This window comes from Anser anser (assembly GCF_964211835.1).
Source record: "Anser anser genome assembly, chromosome: 4".
NCBI lineage: Eukaryota > Metazoa > Chordata > Aves > Anseriformes > Anatidae > Anser > Anser anser.
The window spans coordinates 984,135-1,009,721 of record NC_139724.1 but is presented as its reverse complement, the minus strand read 5'-3'; the positions used below and the strand labels follow the sequence as shown (position 1 = coordinate 1,009,721).

The following is a 25,587-nucleotide window of genomic DNA, read 5'->3' as shown; positions in this document are numbered from 1 at the left end:
AAAAGAGAAAGTGATACCTGCTACTACTCTTCACTCTTTGGACATTTTAAAAGTTTAGAAATTACGCTTCCAAAAAGACCTAAGACAAACCTGGAAGCAAAAATGGATTTGGATGTCAGGGGAAAACGATGCTTTTGTTTGACTGCAACTGGTTGGTTGCTTTCCTTATCACTGCGTGAATTCAAACAATTCAATGAATTTATCTGAACAGGATTCACTTCTCCCAGGCAAGAGAAAAACTGTAACTGAAGGATGTATAGGTGGAAGAAAACATCTCAAATTGTTCTCTTCACAGGGGAAAAACTAGACTTCTGCTACACCTGCAAAATAGACAGTGAGTCTCACACACCAGATACCACGTACTTGGAAAAATCAGGAAAAGCAGAGCGACTAGAGAACAGAACTCCTAGCAAATCTTTCTCCAATGCTAGCAGACTTGTTTTAGATGGGGTATGGAACAGAGTACTAGCTCTTCATCAAACCTTCTACATCATCCCTACTCCCAGCAAGTGAGTAAAAGCTTGCTTTCAATGCTGGTGAAACTGTGAATAAATTACAGGATGGACAGAGATCCTATTTCCAGCTGTCTTCCACATTACTGGCCCAGACCTGAGCAGGCTCTTTTACTAAAGGACTCTGTACTGTGATGAAATGGAGCACAAGGCATTCCACAAGTGAGAGGCTGTTTTCTGAGGGCAGTATGGACAGCGTATGGTACTGTTGAGGCCAAACTGTTACCAAGGCATCTTTTACCTAAGCTTTCACATCTTGATTCTGTCGTTTTCAGAGAAAGAAAAAAAAAAAAAAAAGAACAACAACAACAACAAGCCAGAATTTGATTAAAAGCAATCAAAATAAGTTTTCTGACGGTGAGGACATTCACAAGACATTTTCTCTCTTTCCTGCAGTGATTTTTCCCGCAACATACTTCTAGGAAACTTTCAGGAACCAGAAAAATCTGATGAATGCTACACTACTAAATCAGATGACTGTATTTTACATGACCAGTCTGCAAATACAGAGCACTTTCCACCAAGGGATCTGAAAAGTTACTGACGTTGTACACTCTGCAGCCTTGATTGCCAACTTTCACTTTTGTAAGACTCTTAACTTTTGATTGCATGTTGAATTCAACAAAAATAGAATACCACTAACTTTCTTTAAACCTAAATTAAAAGCGTTTTGAGAAATGATGAGGATCTGAGCGAGCATTTAGTGCTTCTGTGAAGCCCCAACTAGGGCATCCCCAAAGAACTAGAGATCCATTACCTAAACCAGCATTTCATATGCTAAATGTTCCTTTGCAATAGCTTTGCCAGCCACCTATATTTCACATTCCTTGGATTGCAGCATGAGGTGATCTTTGAGTATGCAGACTGGATCAGGAATTGCGAACCAGAAGCGTGCATGAAGGCACCATCTAAATCAGACACACCTACAAAACCACGAAATAGACAAATTCATGCTGCACTGACGCGTCAGTAGAGAAAAGCTACACTCATCACAAAACCCACCTCTTGGCTTCTCTTATTAAACATACATTTCTGAAAAAAAGAGTTTTACTGATCTGCCATGTCAGACAAGAAGCCACTTGGAGCTGGGTGCAGGGCCCAGCCCTCCTCACACACTGCTCGTGGCACGAAGCCACACTCCTCAGAGAGGCATAAGATTTCTTGACTGAAGCATTAAACTGCTTTGGGTGGGCAAGCTTAGGGGTTTGTCTCCCATTTCTTAGTTAAGAAGATAAGCACAGGAAAAGGGGAAAAATATTTACACAGAGGGTCTTCTTGCTGCCAGCCATACTTTCTTCTCTCCCCTGCCGCCATCAGAAGAGACATGACAGTGTGAGTTTTTTACTCCAAAACAGTAAGTCAGCACCAAATTACCTACACACTGATATAAACGTATAAATACTTTAAACGTATAAAAAGGAAGAGATTTGCACTCTGAGGCAGCTGCAGCAGCCAACACCTTTAACTGTGACAGCGTCCACAGGAAGCGACTTCCCCTACAGCTTCCTCACACGCAGCCACACAAAATCTTGCCACGTCGAACTTCCCACAGGCGCTATAAACACGCAGGGGTTGTGCTGGAGAGAGACAGGAACTCTGAACCACACACAGGGAGGGCAACACAAGCTTATCCAACACATTTCCAGATGCTATTTAACACTGAGAATATTTAATCCCTTCTCAGATACATACATATAGAAACACACAATGAAACTGGTTTGGAGACAACATCCAAGGTACCAACAGACACAGATCCCTTAAGATTGTAGTGATCAGGTTCTGACAAGAGACATATGGATTCATTCCGGAAACGGCATGAGAAAGATCAGAGGATCAACTAAACTGAGGGCTTTCCCCAGGTTTGTTTACTACAATGTCATTACACGAAAGGACAAAATAAGATTTTTGTTTTCCTCATTTAACACCAGGTGACCTCGCACCCCATAGGCTGAAGAACACCACTGACACAAACACCTCTCCACAACTTACCGGTACCCCAGCACAGGTTGGCAGCATTCCTCAGAGGACTGCTGTACCTACACCGCACTCCGCTTCCCTGATACCTCTGTGAAACTGTAAGATCCCCTCGTGTGCACACAGAGGCAGGACAACAGAGTTAAAAATAAAAGGCCATGCTCTCCGCTACCCGAAAGAGAGCCATTAGCTCTGCATTTCTGTAGGGGCACCGTGGCGATGTACACCTAGGAAGCGGTGCTTTCCCTCCCCAGGGCACACCGCAACCTCCGCCTGGCAAACAGCGCCTGCCACGCGTACCTCCACAGACACGCAGGACAGCACACGGCCGCGCCGCACCCCCCCCCCCCCCCCCCTCCCGCCCCTTTATTTTTATAGCACACACCTGGAGGAAGCTCGGAAAGCACCGGTTAAGTTCCCCGAGCCCCGCTCGGGACCCGCCCGGCACCTGCGCGTCGCCGCCGCCCCCCTCCGGCCCCGGTACCTGTGCGAGGACTCTCCGCAGCCCCCCCCGCCCCCCCGCGCGCGGCCGTTAGGACCGTTAGGGCCGTTAGGGCCGTTAGGGCCGTTACCTGCCTGCCTCGCTCAGCCCCCGCGCGCCCTCGCGCGCCGCCGCTCAGCCGAGTGCCACGTCCGACCCCGCGCGCGCGCGCGCCGCCGCCCCCCCCACCTCCGCCGCCGGGAGCGCACCCGGAGCCGCCGGCTGCGCCTGCGCAGTGCGCGCAGCGGGGCCCGGCCCGCAGCGGCTGGCAGGGAACGGTTGGGGGCGGGTGGGGGAGCGCTGAGGGGCGCGCGGCGGCGGGCTGGGGATCTGATGCGGCTTGGCCCTTCTGTGCGGGGACACAACTCCTCCTTAAACACGGACAAGCACTAAGAACGCAAGCACTTTTCCTCACGCGTGCCTCTAAAACGTCCATCTGCGGCAGTAAGTATGCGTGTATTTACAGACGCAAAATTACCCCTCCTGAATATACAGAGTGAAGCACGACCCAGGTGCCTTACCTGCCCGCCTGCTCTGGTTTGAGTTACTGTCCGAGCACAGTTAAAAACACCGCCTTGGTTACAGCACAGAATCAATGGTTTTTCTAATTAACAAAGTAGAAACACAGGAGTAACAAGACGAGGAAGATGTACTGATGAAGTTTGTCTGTTCTTTCCAGTCAAAAAACGAGCAATCTTCGTGGTGTTGAGGTTTAAAAACAAAACAAACAAACAAACAAACAAAAAAAGACAATTAGCAAAAGAAAAACAAAAAGTCATTCAATTAAAGACAACTTCAGAATTCAAGTGTATGTGGAGTTCAGGCTTCATAGGCCTCATCCTTTGAGTGTCTGTTCTATGACCCCATTAAGGCTTTTGCAAGTAGGTTTTGGGGCTGAATTGCTTTACATGGAGCTAAATCTCAGTAGTAAGACAAGATTGTCAGACAAGGTTGCCAAAAACATTCGTTACTATACAAAATAATTCTGAAAAAATAACAATGCCTTTGAAATAGATGCCAAAAATGGAGGGGCATCCTTTACATGACAGATTTGGAAGAAGCCTCTGTAGGCAACACAAGGAGGCAAGAACGAGTCTCAATGAGGCTTTGCACTTGCTCTCCAGGGCCGGACTCACCACTGAATAACATAAGCTGATTTTCTAGATGTTATTGGAATTAATGCTGTTGGATATTCTGCTCAAATTTTTCCAATCTCTCACTCTTGTCTAACCAGAAGGGAAAACTTAGTCCAGGAGGTGACAAGCATCAGTTAAACTGCATGTGGTTTTGGCTGTGGAGTATCAGCGACTCTTTCATAAGCAAGATGCAAAGCAATGCCTTTCATCATTGCCGCGCTGCCATTTCACCCGTTGTCCCTCACTCTTTTGCTGTTTATATGGACGCATACAATTACCTTCAGCTACACAGAGTTGTTTTGAAGTACCATGCCACTGAGAGGAAAATAATGACGCTAAGTTTGGACATCCCCTATTTTGCTGTGGAGACAGGCAAGTCACTTGTCCCACCAGCTCTGTTGTGTCTAGCTTGCAGCTATTAACAGTAAGCAGCTGTGGATAATTCAGCACAGAAAAGCCTTGTGCTTACTTGGCCACTGAATACTTACTATCAGACTTCTCCTCCCTGAAATCAGCTCTAGTGAAGCTGAAAGTGGAGATCAGCAAGAGATCGCATAGAGAAGCTATGCCATTGCCAGTTCTTCCCCCATTTCAGGCCAGTTCTGGAAATGGATCAAAACACCTCTTTTTCGGAGGCCACAGCTTGGCTTCCATCTGCCATTAGTGTGGAATGTTGAGACAAAATGTACCCAGCATGTCATGGTCCTGATGTTTTGAAGTTACAAGTAATATTTATCTGCAGTTTCCACCTATAAACATTAAAAGTAATTTAAGGTCTTCAATTTCAGAAGTGTGGAAACATCATTAAAGATTTAAGTGCATTACTGATCTGGAAAATAATTTCATAAAAATGACATTGCAGTATCACTAAGCTGTTGTCACTTCATTTTAGTTAAATTGTTTAAGTTAAACTTTACCATAAAATCTATGAGTCAGACTGATTTCTTCTCTATCATCATCAGTAATGAGGATCTTGTAGGTTAAAAAGTCATTTAATCCTGAAGTTGTACCTATACTATGCTACCAAGAACTAACATGATTTACTTAAGACCTAATTTGGAGTTAGTATTGGTGAAGTCAGTAGAGGAATTTGTCTAAATCTAGATGCTTTTCTTCATCCCAATTAAAAAAATAGCAAATCCTCTGCCACCAAAATCTCCAATTTGAAGTTTTCAGATTTTTTTATTAGTTCTGAAACAAAGAAAACAAATAGTCTTCCATCACCTTGGGAGATATCGGTTACAGAACCCAAACAAACTAACTCAGAACCCAAAGAAGAGTAACTCAAATCTTTCAGAGACCCTTTTTTTTTTTTTTTTTTTTTTTGTGGGGTGGGGAGGGGGAAGTGGATTAATGACTTTAATTCATAGAACCATAGAACAGCTCAGGTTGGAAGGGACCTCAAAGACCATCTAGTTCCAACCCCCCCTGCCGTAGGCAGGGACACCACCCACTAGATCAGGTTGCCCAAGGCCTCGTCCAGCCTGGCCTTGAACACCTCCAGGGATGGGGCATCCACAGCTTCTCTGGGCAACCTGTGCCAGGGCCTCAACACCCTGCGAGTGAAGAATTTCCTCCTAACATCTAATCTAAATCTTCTCTCTTTTAGTTTAAAACTATTCCCCCTTGTCCTGTCATTATCTGACTGAGCAAAAAGTTGCTCTCCATCTTTTTTATAAGCCCCCTTTAAGTACTGAAAAGTTGCCATAAGGTCACACTGGAGCCTTCTCTTCTTTAGGCTGAACAGCCCCAGCTCTCTCAGCCTTTCTTCATAGGAGAATTATTTGGGATTAATAATTATTTGGGATTGATCTGTTCTCTGAAATAACTACCAGCGGCCTACAGAAGCCCCTCACAGACAAACTGTGCAGAACTCCATATCTTTATGTCATAGCACACTACATTAAGACAATGCATGTTTCAGGGAAAACTAAATCCTTACCTAACCTTTTCATTTAGAGAACATCTTTAAAATACACCCTTAGCACAAGCTGCCAGGAAGAACGAGAACAGCACTGTGATGCATGAGATACGGACATGTTATCTCTCCTGGTGATAGCTATACTACAACTTTTGCAACAGTTAACATTGAATGTGTTAACATAGCTGTGACAAGACAGCTATATGTTAATAGCACATAGCACTGCAGTTCAGTGCTATGTGAAATATTATCTATCAAATATATTCTAAACTATTCTGTAAGGGAAGATGTAGACAATATTGGATATGTTCTTTAAAGAAAAGACTTCCATCACAAGGAATAAAACTCCAAAGGTTCTACATACTAGAAGACTTTTTGTTGTTTTTGATACTGTTTTTTTCTCCACTTGATTTCATTTGTATGTCCTGTATACATAACAACAGGTTTGGTTTTGATAACATCAGAAGGGTCTTTTACATATAAAGTTGCCTTTCTTTTTCCTGTGTTGCTTACATATACTCACAAAAATCTTCTCTGATGTTTTGTCTTCTGTATAGTTAAGATCTATGGAGAACAATTTATGGTTTGCTGTAAAGCACTTCACAAGCAAAATGAAAATGCATATTCACAAAGGTTGCATTTTTGTTTAAAACAAAAGAAAACTTTAAAAAAGCAATCAGATATGGAAGGGATTTTTTTTTTTCCTGGAAGGAAAAAAAAATGTGATGATGTGGTCAGAAAAAAAAAATGTGAGAAAAAGGAAAGATGTAACATTTCAGGAAACAGCACCCTACTGAAAGAAGAAACAGATCAGTGTTGTGACTCAGTTGCATTTCTAATATAAAAAACTAAGCACAGTAAAAACATATATAGGGTTACAACAGAAGTGAATGCTGATCTCTTTGTTAAATACTCTCAGTGGCAGTTAGAAAATATTATTGGAGTACACCGTTTAAACACTGCCCTATATAAAATAAAAACACAGACAGCAAAGGGTTTTTAGAAGATTACATTGATCTAGCTGGTGTTATACAGGGAAAATAATTCAGTAATGTTAAAATCCTGGGCATACATTCATTGCTTCATAATTTTCTCCTAAATAACTGGTGTTAGTTAGGTACTTCCTACAGTGACTATCCACTGTCCATTAGTCCTATTCCATGGGGCCACAGTAAAGGAAGAAATAATTCCTTACCCTTTTTTTGCAATATCAGACACTAGAGAAGCAGCTGGCCAGAGTACCCAAAACCAAAATCAGGTCTGGCCAGAGGGGCCACTGAGACACAGTTAGGAATTGCTGAGCACGTGGATTGTACAAGCAATTCTCCCTTTTCCTTCCTGCTAAGTATGGACCTACTGCTCTGTAGTGGTCAAGGCTGTTCTACCTCAGGCTGCTTTCAGAATAAGAGGTCCTGACACTCATTATAGTTTCCCAAATATTTTAGATGAATAAAAGTGTAAATCCCAGCATCCTGCTGAAATTCCAAGTGATAATAGTCTGTCTATTTGAATTCTTCTGCAAATTCATTTAAACTTGATATTACTCTCTGTTCCCTACTGTAAACTGTGCAGTTTTGTTGCACTTGTACAATTGCTGGTTGCCTTTGAGCAGCTGCATTGTTCCACCCTAGAAATGGCTGCATTTTTGTTATGCTCTGCATTGGCAGAGGAGAGGAAAGACTGGGAGTGTGTCATTCCCTCCCAGTCCCAACCCTCTTTAAATGTCACTGGCAACTGGTCAATCCCCAGTGACAGACCCTTTTGTCTTTACGGTCCCTGGCTACCTCCAACAGAGGACAAAAAACAACCATTACAGAGGACAATCCAATTCTTGCCTACCTCAAAGAGTGTTGATAAAGTTTACTGGCATATTTGCGAAACATAAAATTATGCTTACAGGCAAAACACGATATGCAAGTATTTAATGCTGTTATTTACCTAGGAGACTCTCTCTGGGTCTTGTGAATAGGGCACTTGCCTTAAAGCCAATTTTGTGATTTCTTGTTAGGTTGGTCTCTATGACCTAAAACCACTTTCTCTGAAACTCAGTAAGACAGAAATTATTATAAAATGCTCTAAGGTCCACCGGTTCTGTTCAAGTCAAACATTACCAAAGTGCATGTGCTTTAGAAAACTCACCGTGGCTGCTTCTTTAAGAAGGATTTTCTGGCTAGTTCAGGCCTCTTGATTTTTCAGTATCTGAAACCTGCAAGGCTCCTCTCCTTCCTCTCCCTGGCTGTTGCTATTTTGGTTTTCTACTGAAATCAGCATTCTTGCAACTCGATCTGGAACATTTACAGGAGATAGATTCAGTGTTCTGAGAAAAATGCTGTGATGTTTCAGTTGGGGAATTTCAATTATAATTTTTAATTAATTTAGTACTGTCTAAGATGCGTGAGAGTGGTAGATCACAGTACTAGATCTTAAAGAAAAGAACTCAAGACTTGATTACCCTGCTGTAATTGCTACGTAACAAACTGTAACATAAAAGCAGAGAACTTCTCATTAAAATCTGATTAATAATGTATGATATATAAAGCACCGTGAATAAACATTAAGCCATCAGTGACAGTCTGAGAAAGGACAGCAGAAAGTTATGTGATCCTCTCCCTGTTTGCTTGATGAATGTATGGAATTTCTCAAACTTAGATACATTTCACTTTTACATTCAAAAGCATCTGAAGTAGCTTTACTTTCAGTGGCTTTCATTTTGCTTCCTGCTCATGTATAAAATTTCTGATGTTAGTGGAGTCTTGCTAGAAAGAATAATAAGTGTACTGTCATAAAAAGGAAACCAAGTATATTTCTACTGTTATTAGTAAGTCATATTTGTTACATATAATTGATTGCCTACAGAAACTGAGGAAATTCCCTTTCTCTGCTCAGTTGGTATCACCAACAGTGTTAAGTTCATTTGTTAGTACTGACAGATGTTCATAACTGCTGAATGAATATATTGTATAAGAAAGACAGCTTTTCAAAATCACTAGGAAGGCACGTAAGATACCAATGCTTTTGTGTTTATTCACACTCGCATTCACTGTCTTTCTGCTTTACACCACTGTTAATATGGGAGCAAAAAAACTTCTACCCGAGCACTGGAAAATAATATGGGTACTAGACAGCAGTAAAGGAAATTGATCTATCATTTGTAACAAATATCAGTATTTCTTACAAGAGTATTTATTTTTCAAAATACTGTTTGGGGAACATTTAGATACCTCTCATATCAACTATTTGATTCTTTTCCCATCGTCAAAAATAACCCAACAAACCCATAGGGATAGGAGATGCAGCTGGCATAAAATAAGAAAGGACAGGACCAACATTCTACATTATATTAGGTCTCACAACACGCATACCAGATTTGCTCTGTGGGTACACAAAAACCAGCTGTCCAGGATTTGCAGATGTTGGCAGTTGTCTGGAAAGCCAGCAAATCCATGCCAATACCAGTTAAGCAGTAAATTAGCACCAAAAGCAGAAGCCTTTGTAAAGACAGAAGGAGCTGAGAAGTCTGGAAACTGGTTTCTGGCAAGAAGATGCAGCACAACAGGAAAGGATCAGCAGGGGTTAAACATCAAGGTGTTTTTGGAGGGCAGACTTTTCTAATGTGCTCCATTTGGCGAGGAGTTAGTTATCAAAGCAGAGAGCTGGAATTCTTGTTCCTATAGCCAGGAACGAAGGATTGCTTTTTATCTATCGCAGTTATTTGCACAGGGGTAAGATTTCATGCGTGAGGGTCCTTGTTGTATCCTCTTTGTTGTTATTGTTTCTCTGGTACAAATCTAGCCAGAACCATCTAGAGACAGAGAAAGAAATGCTGGTAGCCTTATGCAGATGGGACTTGATACTGTGGCAACTCTTTTTGAACTGTCCTCTTGGTAGATGCTCTAGTTTGAACCACAAACATCAGACTCACTGGAGCAGACACCAAAAAAAATACTTCACTGTACTTGTAAAGTCCTGTTAGAAACTGCCTTATAAAGCTTACAGCCTAGTTTGTGCAGAGGAAAGAAGGAAGAACGGGGTACTACAGAAGGACAGAAATTATTGAACCACCCACTGAGATGTTCAGAAGTTCAAACAGATTACTCAAGTTTATACCGTGGATTAGGTATTTTCCCCATTTTAAAGGTCCAGACCAAAACTTAAATGTAAATTTACAAGTGTAAAAATGGAACCCAAATTTTCTGAGGCCCATACTCTGTTATAACACAGTCATTCCTCTGCTTCTCCTATTCTTATTTTTAGTACTGATAAATTCAATCCGGTGAGCCTTTCAAGTGGAAAACAATGCCTGCTTTACACTGCAATGCAAGAATTGTTGATTTTTATGCTGGACTTGAGCAATACATGTAATCATTTACTGTGCTTTTTAAAAGAAACTAGCCAAAGGGAATGAATCACTTTTATGCTAGCTAACATGAAACAAATTTCAAAAGAAAATGAAATTTAATGCGGGTGAGTATTCATCAGATTGATGTTAAATCTTCAAGATCTTTTCAATCTTCAGAGCCATGTTAAACCATCATTTCAAATACACCACTAGGGCTGAATTCTTAGCTCAGCTATGATTAAAATCTATTTTCCAACTGAATATGAAATGGTTACTCTTGATTTAAGCCACCATAGTGATTCATAAAAGTTCAGTATGATATTTTTGTTTAGTCCAAAATTAGGCATGAAATGTTTGCAGTGGGTTCTTTTCAGTAGGAAGAAGGGAGATTATAAAAACTGACTGCCTAAGGTGAATTGATAGACAAAATAAGCTGTATTAACTAACTCCCATCTTTAAATGACGATTCAAAGAGCAGGGTAAAGCATTATGGCAGAGTTGAGGAATTCAGATAAACACAGAACTTCTACTTACATAAGAGTTCTGTTCAAGACTCAGAAACTTTTGCACAGAACATACAGTTTTGATTCCTGTAAACTCTATTAAAAAGAAAGTGATGCAACGTTTCCCTGCCAAAACCAGAAAGAAAATACCACAGACAGTTTTCTTTTTAATTTAGAATCTTTTATCAGGATTTTCCCAACTACTCTAGCCAAAATGTGGTCATCCCATCTCCTGAGAGTCAAAATGAAATAGAGATAGGCACTTAAGAGTATCCCCAAATCCCAGGAGAAAAAGAGTTCTTCCTTACTAAAACATAGTCATAACTAAAAACAGTGGAAAGATACCTGGAAACACAAATTCTAGCCCAAACCCTTACTTCAACATTAACTAAAATGTTACTCCAGTGTTGCAGAAATTTTGTCCTTGTTCACAAGTCTTGCAGTGAGTTTGTTTTACTTTTTCTTCACAACAAAATCTTGAGGGGCCTTTGTAGCTATTTTGCTTGATGATTCTTCTGTATATTCAGAAATCCTTGTCTTTCTATATATTTCTAAACAGCTCCTTTCCCAAGGCCCTTTGGGTGCCTCAAGACCACCTGTACTTCCAAATTGCCTGGTCAATACAAATGAGTGGGAGAAAGTAGGGCAGGAAATCTGGCTCCTATTGCAGCATGCCGCTGGGACATGGTGAGGCTCCGTGCATGTACCTGGAGGCTCAAAAGCCTTCTTGAAAGACTTTAGTAGGCCAGGAAAAACAAAAACAAGAAAAGTCTGCTTCTCTTCCATCAGCAGTTCAGGAATATACTTCCTGAGTATCTAGAAGTGGCTTGGGGTAGGAACAGGTAGGACAAAGACCAAAGAAACATCACAGATATGTTCTCCAAACTCAAATTATCAATACATCTTTATTCACTGTATTTAATGGCGACCAGTCTTTGGCTATAGAGAGTCTGTGACATATTGCTACCTACGCATAAACTTAGAAAGCAGACCTTCACTGATCTGTATCCTGGCATGGTGCATTGCAGAGTTACAAGGGAGCTTTCTCTGGATGAATTTCTATTCACTGTGTTATCAATCAGTAATACTCAAGCATATTAACTTTGTTTCTAGTTTGGAGGACCAAGTTGTTTTTTTTGTTGTTGTTTATTTTTGTTTGTTTGTTTTTTTTCAAAATTGCTCCTAAAACCATAATAATAATACTATTGCAACAAGAATGACTCCCACTAACATAATTGCTTAGAGAAAAACCTCCTGGCAGTTGCATGGACAACTTTCTATCTGCAGCTGAACTCAGCTGACTTATGTCGTCTTCTTAGTGAACCATATATAAATGCTACGAGTGTGATCTAACACACTTCTCAGCAATGTCTGGCATTAACTGTGTATGCAATCAGTTCAGAGTTTTACATTAACTCAATAACAGAATGCGTGATAGTGACTATGGTGAAGTCTACCACCAAGAGGAACAGAGTTCTTACTCCTCTGCATGGGCTACCTGCATTAATAAACTTCCTCTTGTGGCTAGAGTTAGTATTACTCGTGCCACTAAGAGCAAGACAGGGAACAAAGAGGTAGTGGAAAGGTAAACAGGCAAAGGTTTGACACTTCCTCAGTATCTAAAACTTCGTTAACCTTAGCTGAGCTGGTGTAGAGTTGAGGTAATTTGGTTCCAGCACAGAACAATAACAGATTACTTTTCCGCCTTTGAGGGAAGCGTGGCTGAGAACTGTTCAGCATTGCCCCTTACGCTTGGCAGGTTGCAGACTTACAGCTTTTCAGAAAGTGACAGTGCAACCCCACGTACTTCAGTTTAGAAGAATTATCTCAGGTTTTAAATCATCATCACATTTACTTAATGTTTCTGAGAAAGTGTTTTTTCACATCAGAGTCAGATTCAGGACGTTTCTCTGCTTCTTCTACTGTACTTCATTTGCCATTCTTCAAAATGGGGAAGCAACAACAACAACAACAAAAGGAATAGTTGTGAAATTCCAACCACTACACAATATCTAGCCTAATAATCCACATTAGGGATTAAAATTTGAAGCCTTTACCTTTACCAAAGAGAAAATGCTCAGGCCTCTTACGAGCATGGGCAGGGCTTTCCAGTCTGGCCTTAAAGGTAACTAATAAGTATGTTATTGTTTTATCTTTTATTTCTTTTCTCCTCACTAAGAGCTTGCTATTGCTGTTTTACTATACCTTTACATGTCTGTACTTTCACTCAGCAAACCCTATTTATCTTGCAGTGCACAGCTAAGTTCCTCATGCCATCAAACATCTGGATTCTATTATATTTTCTTGTAGGACAAGAGAAACTTGATGGGGGGAAAATGAGGAGCAATCTTTAATGAAAGTTTGCTGGCACTGTGCAGCTTAAACCTTCCGTCAACATATTTCATTCACTTTGTCCATCATTTAAATCTTTTTCTAAAAATTAAATCTTTTCCATGTGGCTCTGTTTCTTGTTGTTTCTGAAATCAGGAGAATAAAAATTAAGCCTAGGAATTAAGCAGAATATTTTTTCTACTTCTACAAGGTTTGGGGAAAATGGAATTTATCTTTGCGTTCAAAATTTGCTTTTATTTTACACAACTACTTAATTGCATTATTACTAAACAAGAAATGTTATTATGCAGTGATTCAGGATAATAACGTAGACTGCGTTGCCTTACATTACTCTTAGTTTGCAGAAACCACTTTATTTCAAAATCTCATTTGAAGAGATCTGTTAGATGAGGCCATTTTCAATTCATTTTGGGAGACTGTTTTCTCAAGTGGTATGGCTGTGATTTTAACTTTTGTTCCATTAAACTATGTATTTACAAGTGTTTTTTTTCCCTGTATAATTAAGAAACAAACAAAACAAAAAGCACTGACAATGTTTCTTTTCTTCTCTCTTCTCTCTTCTCTTCTCTTCTCTTCTCTTCTCTTCTCTTCTCTTCTCTTCTCTTCTCTTCTCTTCTCTTCTCTTCTCTTCTCTTCTCTTCTCTTCTCTTCTCTTCTTTTCTTTTCTTTTCTCTTTTCTTTTCTTTTCTTTTCTTTTCTCCTTTCCTTTTCCTTTCCTTTCCTTTCCTTTCCTTTCCTTTCCTTTCCTTTCCTTTCCTTTCCTTTCCTTTCCTTTCCTTTCCTTTCCTTTCCTTTCCTTTCCTTTCCTTTCCTTTCCTTTCCTTTCCTTTCCTTTCCTTTCCTTTCCTTTCCTTTCCTTTCCTTTCCTTTCCTTTCCTTTCCTTTCCTTTCCTTTCCTTTCCTTTCCTTTCCTTTCCTTTCCTTTCCTTTCCTTTCCTTTCCCTTCCTTTCCCTTCCTTTTTTCTTTTCCCTGCTGATTCTCTCATTTGGCTAAAATCACATACTACAATAAATTGTGTAGTTTATTAAATTGTTTACAGACGATACAGTTAGAATCTACTCGAAAGTTAAAATGGACATTTTTAGGGAACTAGCCTATGTTGATTTTATGTGAAAAAAATCAAATAGGAAAAGAATGAAATGTTAAAAAGGAGAAAACCTTACCATTCAGATATTTAGAGCACTAAAATGCTGCCTATAAATTAGAGATCATGATATCCTCTTTCCCTCTCTCTATTTCTCATTACTAAGGAATGGGTGGAAAGCTTTGCATTTTTAAAGAATCCACAGACCTAGGGCACTTTTGTAGGAAACTATAGCTGAAATGACTGCTTTTCTTTTATTGCGGAATGAAACGTAACATACGTCATTTCTTTTCATGTTGCTGGAATGTCTTCTGAATCCAGAAGACAGAACTGGTTGATATACATTAGATTTTAGGTAAATCCACTGATAGTAAAACTGTTCAGAATCATAAATGATTAATATCATAAGAATCTATATGGACAAGTGTCTGTAGGTGATTGTAGGCAAACAAAATGAAATAGTCACTGAGATCAATCACACAGAGTTTTAAAGGAATTTGAAGCTGCAACAGGTGACTTACTTAAAAGTGCCTTGTTACCTGAGACTACAGAGTGGCATTTTTTAACAAAAATGTTCCAAGAGAGGTTCAGAAAACAAGCCTGTCAGTCCAATACTTACACAAAACAAATAGGTGGAAACCATAATAAAGAACAGCGGACATCTGGATAAATAAATATGACTTATCTGGGAAGAGTTAAAACAGTTTTCATAAAAGGAAGTCCTGCCTCACAAACATAAGTCTATCCTTTGAAGGGATCAAAAAACATGTGGATAAGGGTGATCTGATTGATCTTGGATTTACAAAAGGCTTTCAACAAATTCCTTCAACAAAGGCTTGTAAGAAAACTAAGCAGCCATACTGTAACATGGCTTATAAGTATAAGGTGATGCATGTTGGAGAAAAAGACAACATTAGTTCACATATAAAACAATGAGCTTTGAACCGACTGGTATCAGACAAGATTTTAAGATTTTAAAAGATAGTTCCATGAAAGCATCAACTCATTGGCAGCTGAAAAAGCAGATCAGGTGTTAGCAATGCCAGGGTTAGAAATTAGAAAACAAAGCAGATAATGTCATCATGTTATTGTATAAATCCCAACTTTTTCTGCAGTCAGATGACTGTGTGGTGTTCCAGATCCTGCCTCAACAAGGGTATAGAGAAAGGCAGCAAGGATAATGAAAGGTATGAGACAGTTTCTGTATAAAGAATAACTAATTATCCTATTTGTCTTCCCTTGAAAGTAGATGACTGAGGTGGATATGACAGATATCTATAAAGTAAGTGGAAAACATTACAAATACACTTGGTAAGTGTAGCTGATTGCTTTTTCAGTCTCTGACACAAGAAGCAGGGGATGCCAGAAAAATCTGTAGGATCCAGATTCAAACAAGAAGAGGTGGTTTTTTTAAAAGTCACAATATAGTCAGGGATGACTTCCTACAATCAGCTATAAATACTAAAAGCTATGTGGGCTTGAGAGGAGACTGGAAAAGTTCATAGAAAAGAAATTTATAACTGTTACTAAATACAAAGGAACTGCATCTGGCTGAGGAATTTCTTGAGCGGTAGTCACTGTAGGCTGCCTGAAAACTAGTGTACATTTTCCATGTTCTTATTTTTTTTTCCAAGCAATAATTTTTCTCCCCCTATCAGAGACAACATCTCAGGATATATGGCCTCACTGAAGTCTAAGTACTATTACTTAGCTAGTTTAAGTTTACCAAAGCTCATCAGTGCTAACGTGCTAGAATTTTGTACAGGCAGTTCTTAAAAGCAGATGGGCAGCTGGGGGGTTGACCTAGAATTTTTTTTCATAAAGATCTTATCATCTTCTTTTCGTAAAGATCTTATCATAGAAGATCAGATTCAAGCCAAAGCTTTGCCTGTATTTTGGCACAGATGAATGTTGGCATTCGTAATTTGCTGAGCTGATAAAGTTGAGTGATAAAGTTGAGGTTTTTTGATAAAGTTGAGTTTTGTCACACAGAATTTTTATCAGTTGTTGCCTACACTCAGATCTTTTGGTTTTAGAGAAAACGATGGAAATGAGGGCAATGTGTGTATCTCTTTCTCATGAAATACAAATATCAACATCTCACATCTTTCTCAGGCAGCCAAAAGTCATTTGTCTGGATTAAGACCAGCAAATAAACATTAGAGTCCGGTTGATGCCAGCAAGACGAAGCTTCAGAAAAACTGCTTTCTGTCATAAGTAACGTCTTTAAGACTGGTAAGTCAGTATGAATATATATGTTCCATGGCCACAAAAAGGATTCATTTGCCTGTGCGATTGGACAAAAGCTTGAAATTGTATTCTGCTGTGTGGCAAATGTGACATGTTGGCTGAAAAGCAATAGATTGCCAAAGCGCCCTGCTTAACTTCTTCCCCCTCCCATCCCAGTGGTGCATCTCAGCAAGCATAACTTTGCTATGTTTCTGCTTTTTGGAGATATGCTCATGATAGCTGTCACAGCAGCTCCCAAAGCCTCAAAGGTCTTGGACTGAATGGTTTCCCAGGGAAAATTATAGGAAAAATTATAGCTGACAGAGGGCTGCAATCCCATTAGTCAAGAGGGGTGGAAGGGTGAGCAGGGGAGGGTTGCTTGCTCTCTGTTTTTCTAGAAGGTAGAAGGGAAGAATTCAAGTGTCATGCTGCTGCTGTGGTTTGAGGGGAATATGACTTGGTAAAGGTTAGAGATGCAGTGCAGAAGATAAGTTCTGACAGCACGGAAAACAGTTCTCCCTATCACTGTCTGTGATTCTGTGATTCTATGTTATGATCCCTCATTCAGGAGGGGAAAATTGAAATTAGAGAAATATGTCTTTCTCCCTCTTCTTTCACTAACTGATCTCTCTTTCCCATGCCTGGGCTGATTGCCAAGGCATCCAATTAAGATTGTTGCTACACCTTCCTGTTATGTCCTGATGGGCTATCAATATTTCATTTGGCCCACCTTTCCTGCCTCACATTAGGTCCCAGAAACTACCTCCACCCTCCCGCCCACAAAACTTTTAGCATCCAGACGCCGTGCATGCCAATGCCCTGCGCTGAAGGCTATTCAGATGCGCTGTGTTGTGCCAGAGGATTGACGTCCCTTCATCCACAACCCTCTACCCTGTGCTGCCCTAGAGAACGCATGTTAGCAGGACAAGCTGCCGTAGGAAGAGGCCAGAAATGAGAATGTAAGGAATGGTAGCTAAAGAGGAACAAGCCACCAAAGCTTTTTATTTTTAACAAAGAAATATTGTTCCTCAAGAAGCCAAGAAGAACCTATACCTTTTGGTGAGAGGAGTGAGGAACAGTGGGTAATGGTTCATGTGGCAGCACCAGCCTGACGGCAGAGTAAGGGGTTTGAGGTAAACATTGAGAGAAAGCCATGGGAAGGCAGAAAACATCAAAAAATCAAACAGCAATGTCTTACAGAAGACACAAAGGCTCAGAAATAGGTTAGCAAAGGCAGGTAGAAAATTAAGAGGCAAAAGGAAAGTTAGATTGTGGAAGAAGGTGCAGTGGAATTATGAAGACCAGAAGACTGACATTCAGCAGCAAATCTGAAGATACAAAAGGTAGTTCACCCCATGATATAGCACAAGAAGGATGTCATGGTATCGTGAGCTTGTAAACTGTGAGGAGCCTTCTTGTGTGTCCCTGAGTGCAGGGTGTGAACAGGAGGAGTTAGTGGTGTGCAGTGCACTCCGACTCTTGTGCTTCTGTTAATGACTGGAGCGTATTGGGCTCATTTTCTAGAGTGTGTCTTTGGGTCTGCTTTCATTCCTGAAGAACCCCGCTAGCATGCAGCGAGGCTGCTTCACCGCACAAACCAGACTGTGGTACCCACGGATGAGGGCATTTTGAACAGCCAGCTCCTGCTCCAGACAAACGTGCGAATGTAACCGCGTGTGAAGGAATGGTCTTGCATAGACCAGCATATAACTGCTTTGGAAGTCATGCCCAGAGTGTTCATTCCACAATTTTGTTGGTTTATTCTGTGATCTGTTGTAAATGAGCAGCTGATGGGCTCCCCTTAGGTTCTAGGGATACAGCTATTAACTTTGGTTTCTTCTCTGATGCGTGTAAAAGGAGAGGAGAGGGGTCAGGATAAGGGGCTGAACTAGGTCTTTCCCAAAATACTGAATTAAATTATTGGCATCTCATAGGATAGAAGGAGAAACCTGCTTATCTAACATACTTAAATTATGCATTTGGATAGATGCAAAGATAGGTGACTTGTTACATCACCACAGTATGTTTTGTAACCCTGTAATATAATTTGGCTAATTTCTTGTAGAGCAACGGAGGGAGCAGGTTTTATTCCCTTCTATTGTTGATTCCTGCCTGCTGCAATTTACATTTATATCTCAGAGGTATTAAAAAAAAAAAAAAAAGAGTAGGTAACAAACCTAATAAAGCTTCGGTTTGGTTTTTGTGGTGAGATAGTGAAACAAGACAGTCATTTCATTGTGAAGAAGAAAGTCTGCCCAAAGAAGCTAATAATTTGATCAAACTTCATTTGCAGAAATACTCCATGTACATTAAATAATTTTTAGAATAGAATGTTTTACAAGGCTTGAAAACCACGCCTACTTGGATTTGTTCTTAAATTTATTGGCAGGACATCTTGTAGAAACTAGTTGACACATTGTCAAGTTTCCATATTGGCAGCACCTTATTACCTGACATATATTATTACTTGGCTGTTTTATCTTTCTTCTACCCTATATTATATCTGGTGAGTAAATGCTTATCAGTTATATGGCAGTAGGTGGAGTTAGGGCGGAATAAAAGCTAAAAATTATGCTATCATTGAGAGCATCTCTGGTGGCAGGTTCAGAGGGCAGCAGCTCTCTCCTAGGGATAGCTTTGGCTTTTAGAATGTGTAATTTTTATTTGCCTCTGACTCTCGAAGCTCGCTGGATTCTCCGCCGCAGATGAACGAATATTCTCAGAAAGCCAGCAGGTTGGCATTTTGAAGGAGCAAGCATGGAAGAAAACAGACAGGGCTATGGCCTCGCAGGGGGCAAAATTTTGTTAGTCTGGCTGATTTTGTTTGTGCTGCTTGTTCTGTTGCCTTCCATGTTTAGAGTGTCGTTGGGGATTTCTCACATCTATGTTAAAATTTTAATAAAAATGTTAGAGGTAAGTTGAGAATTGTGTTAAAAAGTTGCATCTTTACTACAGGACATTTAATAATAATCAAGAAATCTGTTTATTTGATACAGATGCCATAAAAGTCATCAAGGAGGTTTCCATTTACTTTGAGATGTTTGCATATGTGTTTTTTTTCTATTTTTTTTTCCTGTTCTTAAGTTACATGAATGTTGTCTTTAATGATATCTAGTTAAATGCTGGGTTATAGTCTGGAACCAGTTTGAGGTTTTCTTATGTTAGAGATTCCATGATATATTGCTTCTAATTCAGTCTGGTTAGAATACTTCATGCTATACTTCAGGAAAGTAAAATATAAATAAAATGACGCATTAGTTTACGAGAGGTTTTAAGTAACACAAAAATGCATTGTAGATGTAAGCTTAATGGTTTTGTTTCAGTTGTTACAGTTATATACTATGAATGAGTATTCTTCTAGGTAAGAATACAGACTGTGCTTGTTTTTCTTCCATTTATAAATTTGTGTGATGGAGCAGTCATGAGTTCTGCTGTACAGGACTTGAGGAATGCATGCCACCTTCTGAAAGTGCAATTTTTCTAGAGATGAACAGGTCATGGCTAGGATCCCAATTCTGCTGATAACAGTGAAAGTTTTTGGGGCATGTTAATAAGCCAGGATTGCATGTCATTTTTCAAGTCTGGCTTTTTATGCCCATCAGTGGCCAAAAAGTAGGTGCTGTCAATTTATCTTTTTTAAACACTGAAACATTTCAGCTTTCCAATATATAACCTTTGTCTTTTTTGACAGAAAACTGCTTTTTGTGAGTATACTTCTACATATGGCAGAAAAATTATTGCTGTTAGACTGCTGGAGCATTTGTGCAGCAGAATGTATCCATGGCAATGTGATATGATTAATATTACATACATCTTATATTGCCATTTTTTTTTCTGACTTATTAAAATTGCTTTGTCTCTTTTTTAGTACTGATTAAGAGCTCTATGGCAGGAGCTGGCTTCAGCTGTTTGAACTTAGCATAGCAGACATGATTGTGAACTTTAGGTGTTGATACTTGGTTCAGATGTTGATATCAATGGGAAATGGCTGGCTGCAGGGGGGGTATGTAATATAGGCTTTCATGTGCTATATCTTTTTTTTTTATCAGCCATTGTTATGCTGATTTAAACTCTTATTAGTACCTTGAATAAAAGGCTTGTGTCACTTGTATGTAGAATTGAATTCGTCAGGCACGAACCTGAGGAGCTCATTGGACAGCTCTGCTGCTGCAGTTGGCAGATACTGAAATAATTTGTGTGGGTTTTTTTTGTTTCCTTCCCCTTCCCCTTCAAGCTTGTGCGTGTAGGTGCTGGGCCTCTTCTGGAAGTCCTGGGGCTTCTTCCAGAGAGCACTGCCGAAAGTGATGCTTGGGATGCAATCAGCTTTAAAGCAGGCTTATACACACCCACTGCTCAAGACATGAGCAGCTTGGCTGATAGCCTTGTGAAATGTCAACCTGTGTCTAGCTGTGACATTATCTGCTTGCCTGAGATCTTACTCAGAGAGTGATGCACAAAAACTATCCTCAGGAATTGTTGCTAGCCCCAGTGGTGAAGTATGATGCCTTCTGAATAGTCGCTCCAAAAAGTCCTTAGCCCAGGCACCTAGGAATGTATCAGCACAGTACTGACTGTATCCAAGGAATATCAGGGCTCTAGGAAGTACCTAACAACTAGTTGGTAGTTTACCAAGGAATCCAAACTTGGATGCTGTGACTGGAGTCTCCACTGTCATGCATTTGATTCAGTCTGTTACACAGTGTAGTGAAATGAATGGAAAACTTCTCATCTGAGAACACTGTGTTTGCTTCGTACAGATATTATAAATAAGTACACAAGCTGGGATGATTTGTTTTCCACATGATTTGTTTTCCACCAGGTTTTGTCAGTTTGAGAAAAGTAGAAGAGCAGACAAGGAAACCAAGGATTTGAATATCAAATAGTATTTCTTCCAAAGTTGCGTTTTCAAAGAGAAGATATCTGTAGCCCTTAGTGAATTTGCTGGGAGCTCAAGTTTGCAGATCTGTTTGTAAGCTATGAGTAATGGTGGCATATGATGAGGCACCTCTTTTTCCTTTTCCAACTTCACCAAAGTGCTTTAGAAATGAAAACAATGACTGAAACAAAAGAGCATGCTGGAATCTATTTATTTTGTATCTCTGCTCTGTATTCTGTCTGGAGAGACTTAAATTTTTTACCTTTGCTTCTTCTCCAGCAAGGAATCTAGATATTTGTTTCTTTGAAACAAAACAAACCTTTTTCCAAAACAAGACCTGATTTTTCTTCTGTTTTCCCGAGCGTATTGATAGCATAATAGAAAAAGAACTCCAAAACAGTAATATTTCAGTTGTTTAACTGGTAGCCCATAATTGCAGCTATTACCATTCATTTGTCTTTAAGATATTTCTAAAAACGTTAAAAATGGATTTGAAGTGGTTAGTGTTATCCTTTCCAATAGGGTCATTCTCTACCATAGGCACGTAAGCTTTTCTATGCAAAATAACACATTTTTTCCGAACTTTATATTTACTTGTCTGTAATGATGATTGCAGCAAAGCTATGCTGAGGATGTTGTTCGGGTTCTATACTGCTGCAGCTGCAAAAAATCTATTTGCTAGAATGAAATAAACACACTGAGATCTCAGTTGTGTGGAGAGTGCAATAGCATGTTAGACAGCTGTAGCTCCATTTCCCTAGGATCTTCTGGAGTGTTTTTGAGACCTGAGGTTCTGTGTGAAACAGGAGAATTGCAGTTCTTTGAGAAGCAGTCATTTGTAGGAAAGGCGTCAGCTGGCTCATATGGTGGATACATCTTCGAGCTGCTACGCAGAGTATTACTTGTGTATTGGGCTTACCCATGCTTTGAGGCTGCTAATACAGTGTAAACTCCAACTGGAGCATGAGCAGATATTGCCAGCCCTTAGGCTAGTAGAAGAACCTCTCTGCTGTGCTTTCAAATTCGTGGTAATCCCAAGCGAGCCACTGCATCACATAACAAATAAATGATAGCTTTGCTTTTATTCCAGACAAATGCCTGGGCCTTTTCTCAACTTATTTCATTGGCCTTTTGAAGGGCAGCCAGGAGAGTTGTGAGTACTTTTCCACACCTGAACGTGGAGAGTCCCTGTCTGCACATCTTCATCAGGCCTGCCACGTAGCGCACAGATCACCCAATCATCTGGGTTCTTGTTCTCGGCTGGAACACCAACAGGGAAAGGAGGCTAGACTGGGAGGCTAGATGAAAAAATCTTAAGTGCTTGATCACAGCTGGTGAATTTATCTGGCACTGAAAACTCACTGACTTTCTCTTGGGAATTATATCAGAATACTTTATGTGGAGTAATCACCCTGAGTTAAACACTGTGCCTTTGTCACCCATGAGAACAAAGCTAAGAAGAGAACTGAAAGAGCCAGTGTGGTGAGTGATTAGAAAAAGCTTCTGAGAGGACACAGGAGAAGAGGTAGTAAAACGTGGGAATGGAAAGAAAAAGAGGCAGAAATGAATTATTATGCAATACAGAAAAAGTGAGTACAGAACAACACACCAAGCTGTACTTAAAAAGAAAAAGAGGAGAAGAAGAAACAAACAAACAAACAAAAAAAAAACAGAAGAAATATAAACTTTAAAAATTACCATTCCATATTGTGTAGCTTACAATGTTATGTACTATGAAGGGAGTAATTAATATAATGTAGTATTATTCATGCCCATTTTGTTAAGAAGGTAATGACAGAGAGCCTCCCACGGACTGTTGGAGTTCAGTCAAGTCTTCAGAATTCCAGCTGGGATCATCTGCAAGGATGTTTGGGCTCCTTGGGTCCTCATCAGCTGAGAAGTGGGAGGAAAGAAAGCCTGCTTCCTGGGTTGTCTTTCAGTCAGCAAACTTAGGAATGAAGTTGCTCAATTCAGCTCTTAAAGTCTGTATTAGTTGCAACACCCGTGGTTTTGTAAGGTATTTAAAACAGCCTTTCATTACAGTTTTGCAACAAAGACCAACCAGACAGTTCTGTCTCAATACTGTACAAAACAAGGACAATCAAAAAGCTTTATTTCATATTCAAAAACAAGTGAAGCATACAGATGTCACAAAATGCAGGATAAGATGGGAACTACACTGCTGGATCAGTCCAAAGTTTGATCTAGATTGGTAGCCTAGCTTTGGCAGGAGACGGCTCCTGTGCTTGATGAAAAGCCGAAGAGCTGGGTGAGCGTACAGCTGTATTGCCAGGATCACTCTCCCCACTGCTCGTTGCTTCAGCCTCTTGTTCTGATTCATGAGTTAGTAGAGGTAACTAACTGTGTTTTATGTCCCATGATGGTTTTCATCCATGTCTTACTGTAACTTGAACCCTTACTTACTGCTCCTTGAACCCTTTTCAGTAGATCTCTGGCAATATGTTCTGGGCAATGAACTCCACAGCTTGGCTGTGCGTTTTGTGGAAATGTACTACATTGTTGCTGCTCATATCCCCTGCCCTGTGCTTTCGTATGATACTCCCCCATTCTTGTAGTACAGGAAGAATGTGTTACTGCATCTTAAGCGCTGGCTCTGCACCGACCCTGGTTTTGTAGACCTGTCGTACATTATCTCAGCCAGCTGCTTTCCGAGCGTTCCTCTACTGGCAAGCTCTTCATTGTCTGTCTTGTCCTCTCCCTCTGTGGCCTTAGTTGCTTGCTTAATTTCAGAGTGCCACTTTTATCCCACTATCTGTCTCTGCTGTGAGGTACTAGGTAATAGTAGTAGGATTTTTTACTTTTCTAGTCAATGCTTTTAATTTTTGTTCGGTTTTTACTTATCTTGCTCATTTGACTTTGTTAATATGTTTTTGTGAGTCACTTTGGTCAGTGATTATCACCCCTCTTCTACTTGGGAATCAAAAGGCAGGTGCCCTGAGGTATTCAGAATCCCTTAAGACAGTACAAGCAAGCTGATTTCTGGAAATGCTTGCCAACTGACAGGTGCCTGTTCATGTCGGAGCATTGTGGGCGAGGTGAAGGTGACAAAAGGCAAAAGAAAGGAGAGAAGAAAGTGAGGCAATGGGCTTTATTTGCAAAGCTTATGTGACTGTTATTTTTTTTTTTTATCTCTCATGCCTTAGAGCTATCCTTCAGGATATCAGGGAGGGGGTGAGGACCAGCAACAGAGTATCATAGAATCGTATCACAGAATGGCTTGGGTTGGAAGGGACCTTAAAGACCACCCTGTTCCAACCCCCTGTCGTGTGCAGGGATGTGCCACCAGGGCAGGTTGCCCAGGGCCACGTCCAGCCTGGCCTTGAACACCTCCAGGGATGGGGCATCCACAGCTTCTCTGGGCAGCCTGTGCCAGTGCCTCACCACCCTGCAAGTGAAGAATTTCCTCCTAACCTCTAATCTAAATCTCCCCTTTTTTAGTTTAAAACCATTCTCCCTTTTTCTGTCATTTTTGCCTGAGCAAAAAGTTGCTTTTCGTCTTTTTTTGTAAGCCCCCTTTAAGTATTGAAAAGCTGCAATGAGGTCTCTCCGAAGCCACCTCTTCTTCAGGCTGACCATCCCCAGCTCTCTCAGCCTTTCTTCATGGGAGAGGTGCTCCAGCCCCTTAATCATCTTTGTGGCCCTCCTCTGGACCCGCTCTATCAGCCCCACATCCCTCCTGTGCTGGGGGCCCCAGACCTGGATGCAGCACTCCAGGTGAGGCCTCACAGGGGCAGAGCAGAGGGGGACAACCACCTCCCTCCCCTGCTCCCCACTCCTCTCTTGGTGCAGCCCAGGACGCAGTTGGCATTCTGGGCTGCAAGTGTGCACTGCTGCCTCATGTTGAGCTTTTTGTCCACCAGAACCCCCAAGTCCTTCTCTGCAGGGCTGCTCTCCGTGAGTGCTTCTCCCAGTCTGTGCTCATCTCTGGGATTTCCCCGACCCAAGTGCAGCAGCTTGTACTTGGACTTGTTGAACCTCATTAGGTTCATGTGGGCCCACTTTTCTTGCTTGTCCAGGTCCCTTTGGATGGCATCCCTTCCTTCTGGTGTATCATCCGCACCACTCAGCCCGGTGTCATCTGCAAATTCACTGAGGGTGCGCTCTATCTCACTGTCTATGTCACTGATAAAGATATTTCACAGTATCGGTTTGAATTTA

The 25,587-nt window shown here is 40.7% G+C and overlaps 2 protein-coding genes across 12 annotated transcripts in view; one reads left to right on the top strand and one right to left on the bottom strand.

Moving 5' to 3' along the window:
• LOC310898754 (protein transport protein Sec24D-like) overlaps positions 1-3,194 on the bottom strand; it is a 52,352-nt gene extending 49,158 nt beyond the window's left edge. The window contains exon 1 of one of the 4 annotated variants that reach the window (XM_083834182.1): positions 3,059-3,194. The gene's annotated coding sequence lies outside the window, so the exon portion shown is untranslated. Of the gene's footprint in view, positions 1-90; positions 321-2,501; positions 2,753-2,871; positions 2,957-3,058 lie in introns of those variants that run through there. The other 3 variants (XM_083834184.1, XM_083834185.1, XM_083834183.1) reach the window with 3 other exon arrangements.
• Positions 3,195-3,270: 76 nt separating this feature from the next.
• LOC310898763 (glycerol-3-phosphate acyltransferase 3-like) overlaps positions 3,271-25,587 on the top strand; it is a 36,664-nt gene continuing 14,347 nt past the window's right edge. Inside the window, exons 1-2 of one of the 8 annotated variants that reach the window (XM_083834205.1) lie at positions 3,280-3,411; positions 16,419-16,538. Coding sequence is in view for 3 of the 8 variants with exons in the window: in XM_083834204.1 (XP_083690330.1) it covers positions 19,290-19,445 (156 nt within the window). In the remaining 5 variants the exon portion in view is untranslated. Of the gene's footprint in view, positions 3,412-16,418; positions 16,539-17,467; positions 19,446-25,587 lie in introns of those variants that run through there. The other 7 variants (XM_083834207.1, XM_083834209.1, XM_083834206.1 and 4 more) reach the window with 7 other exon arrangements.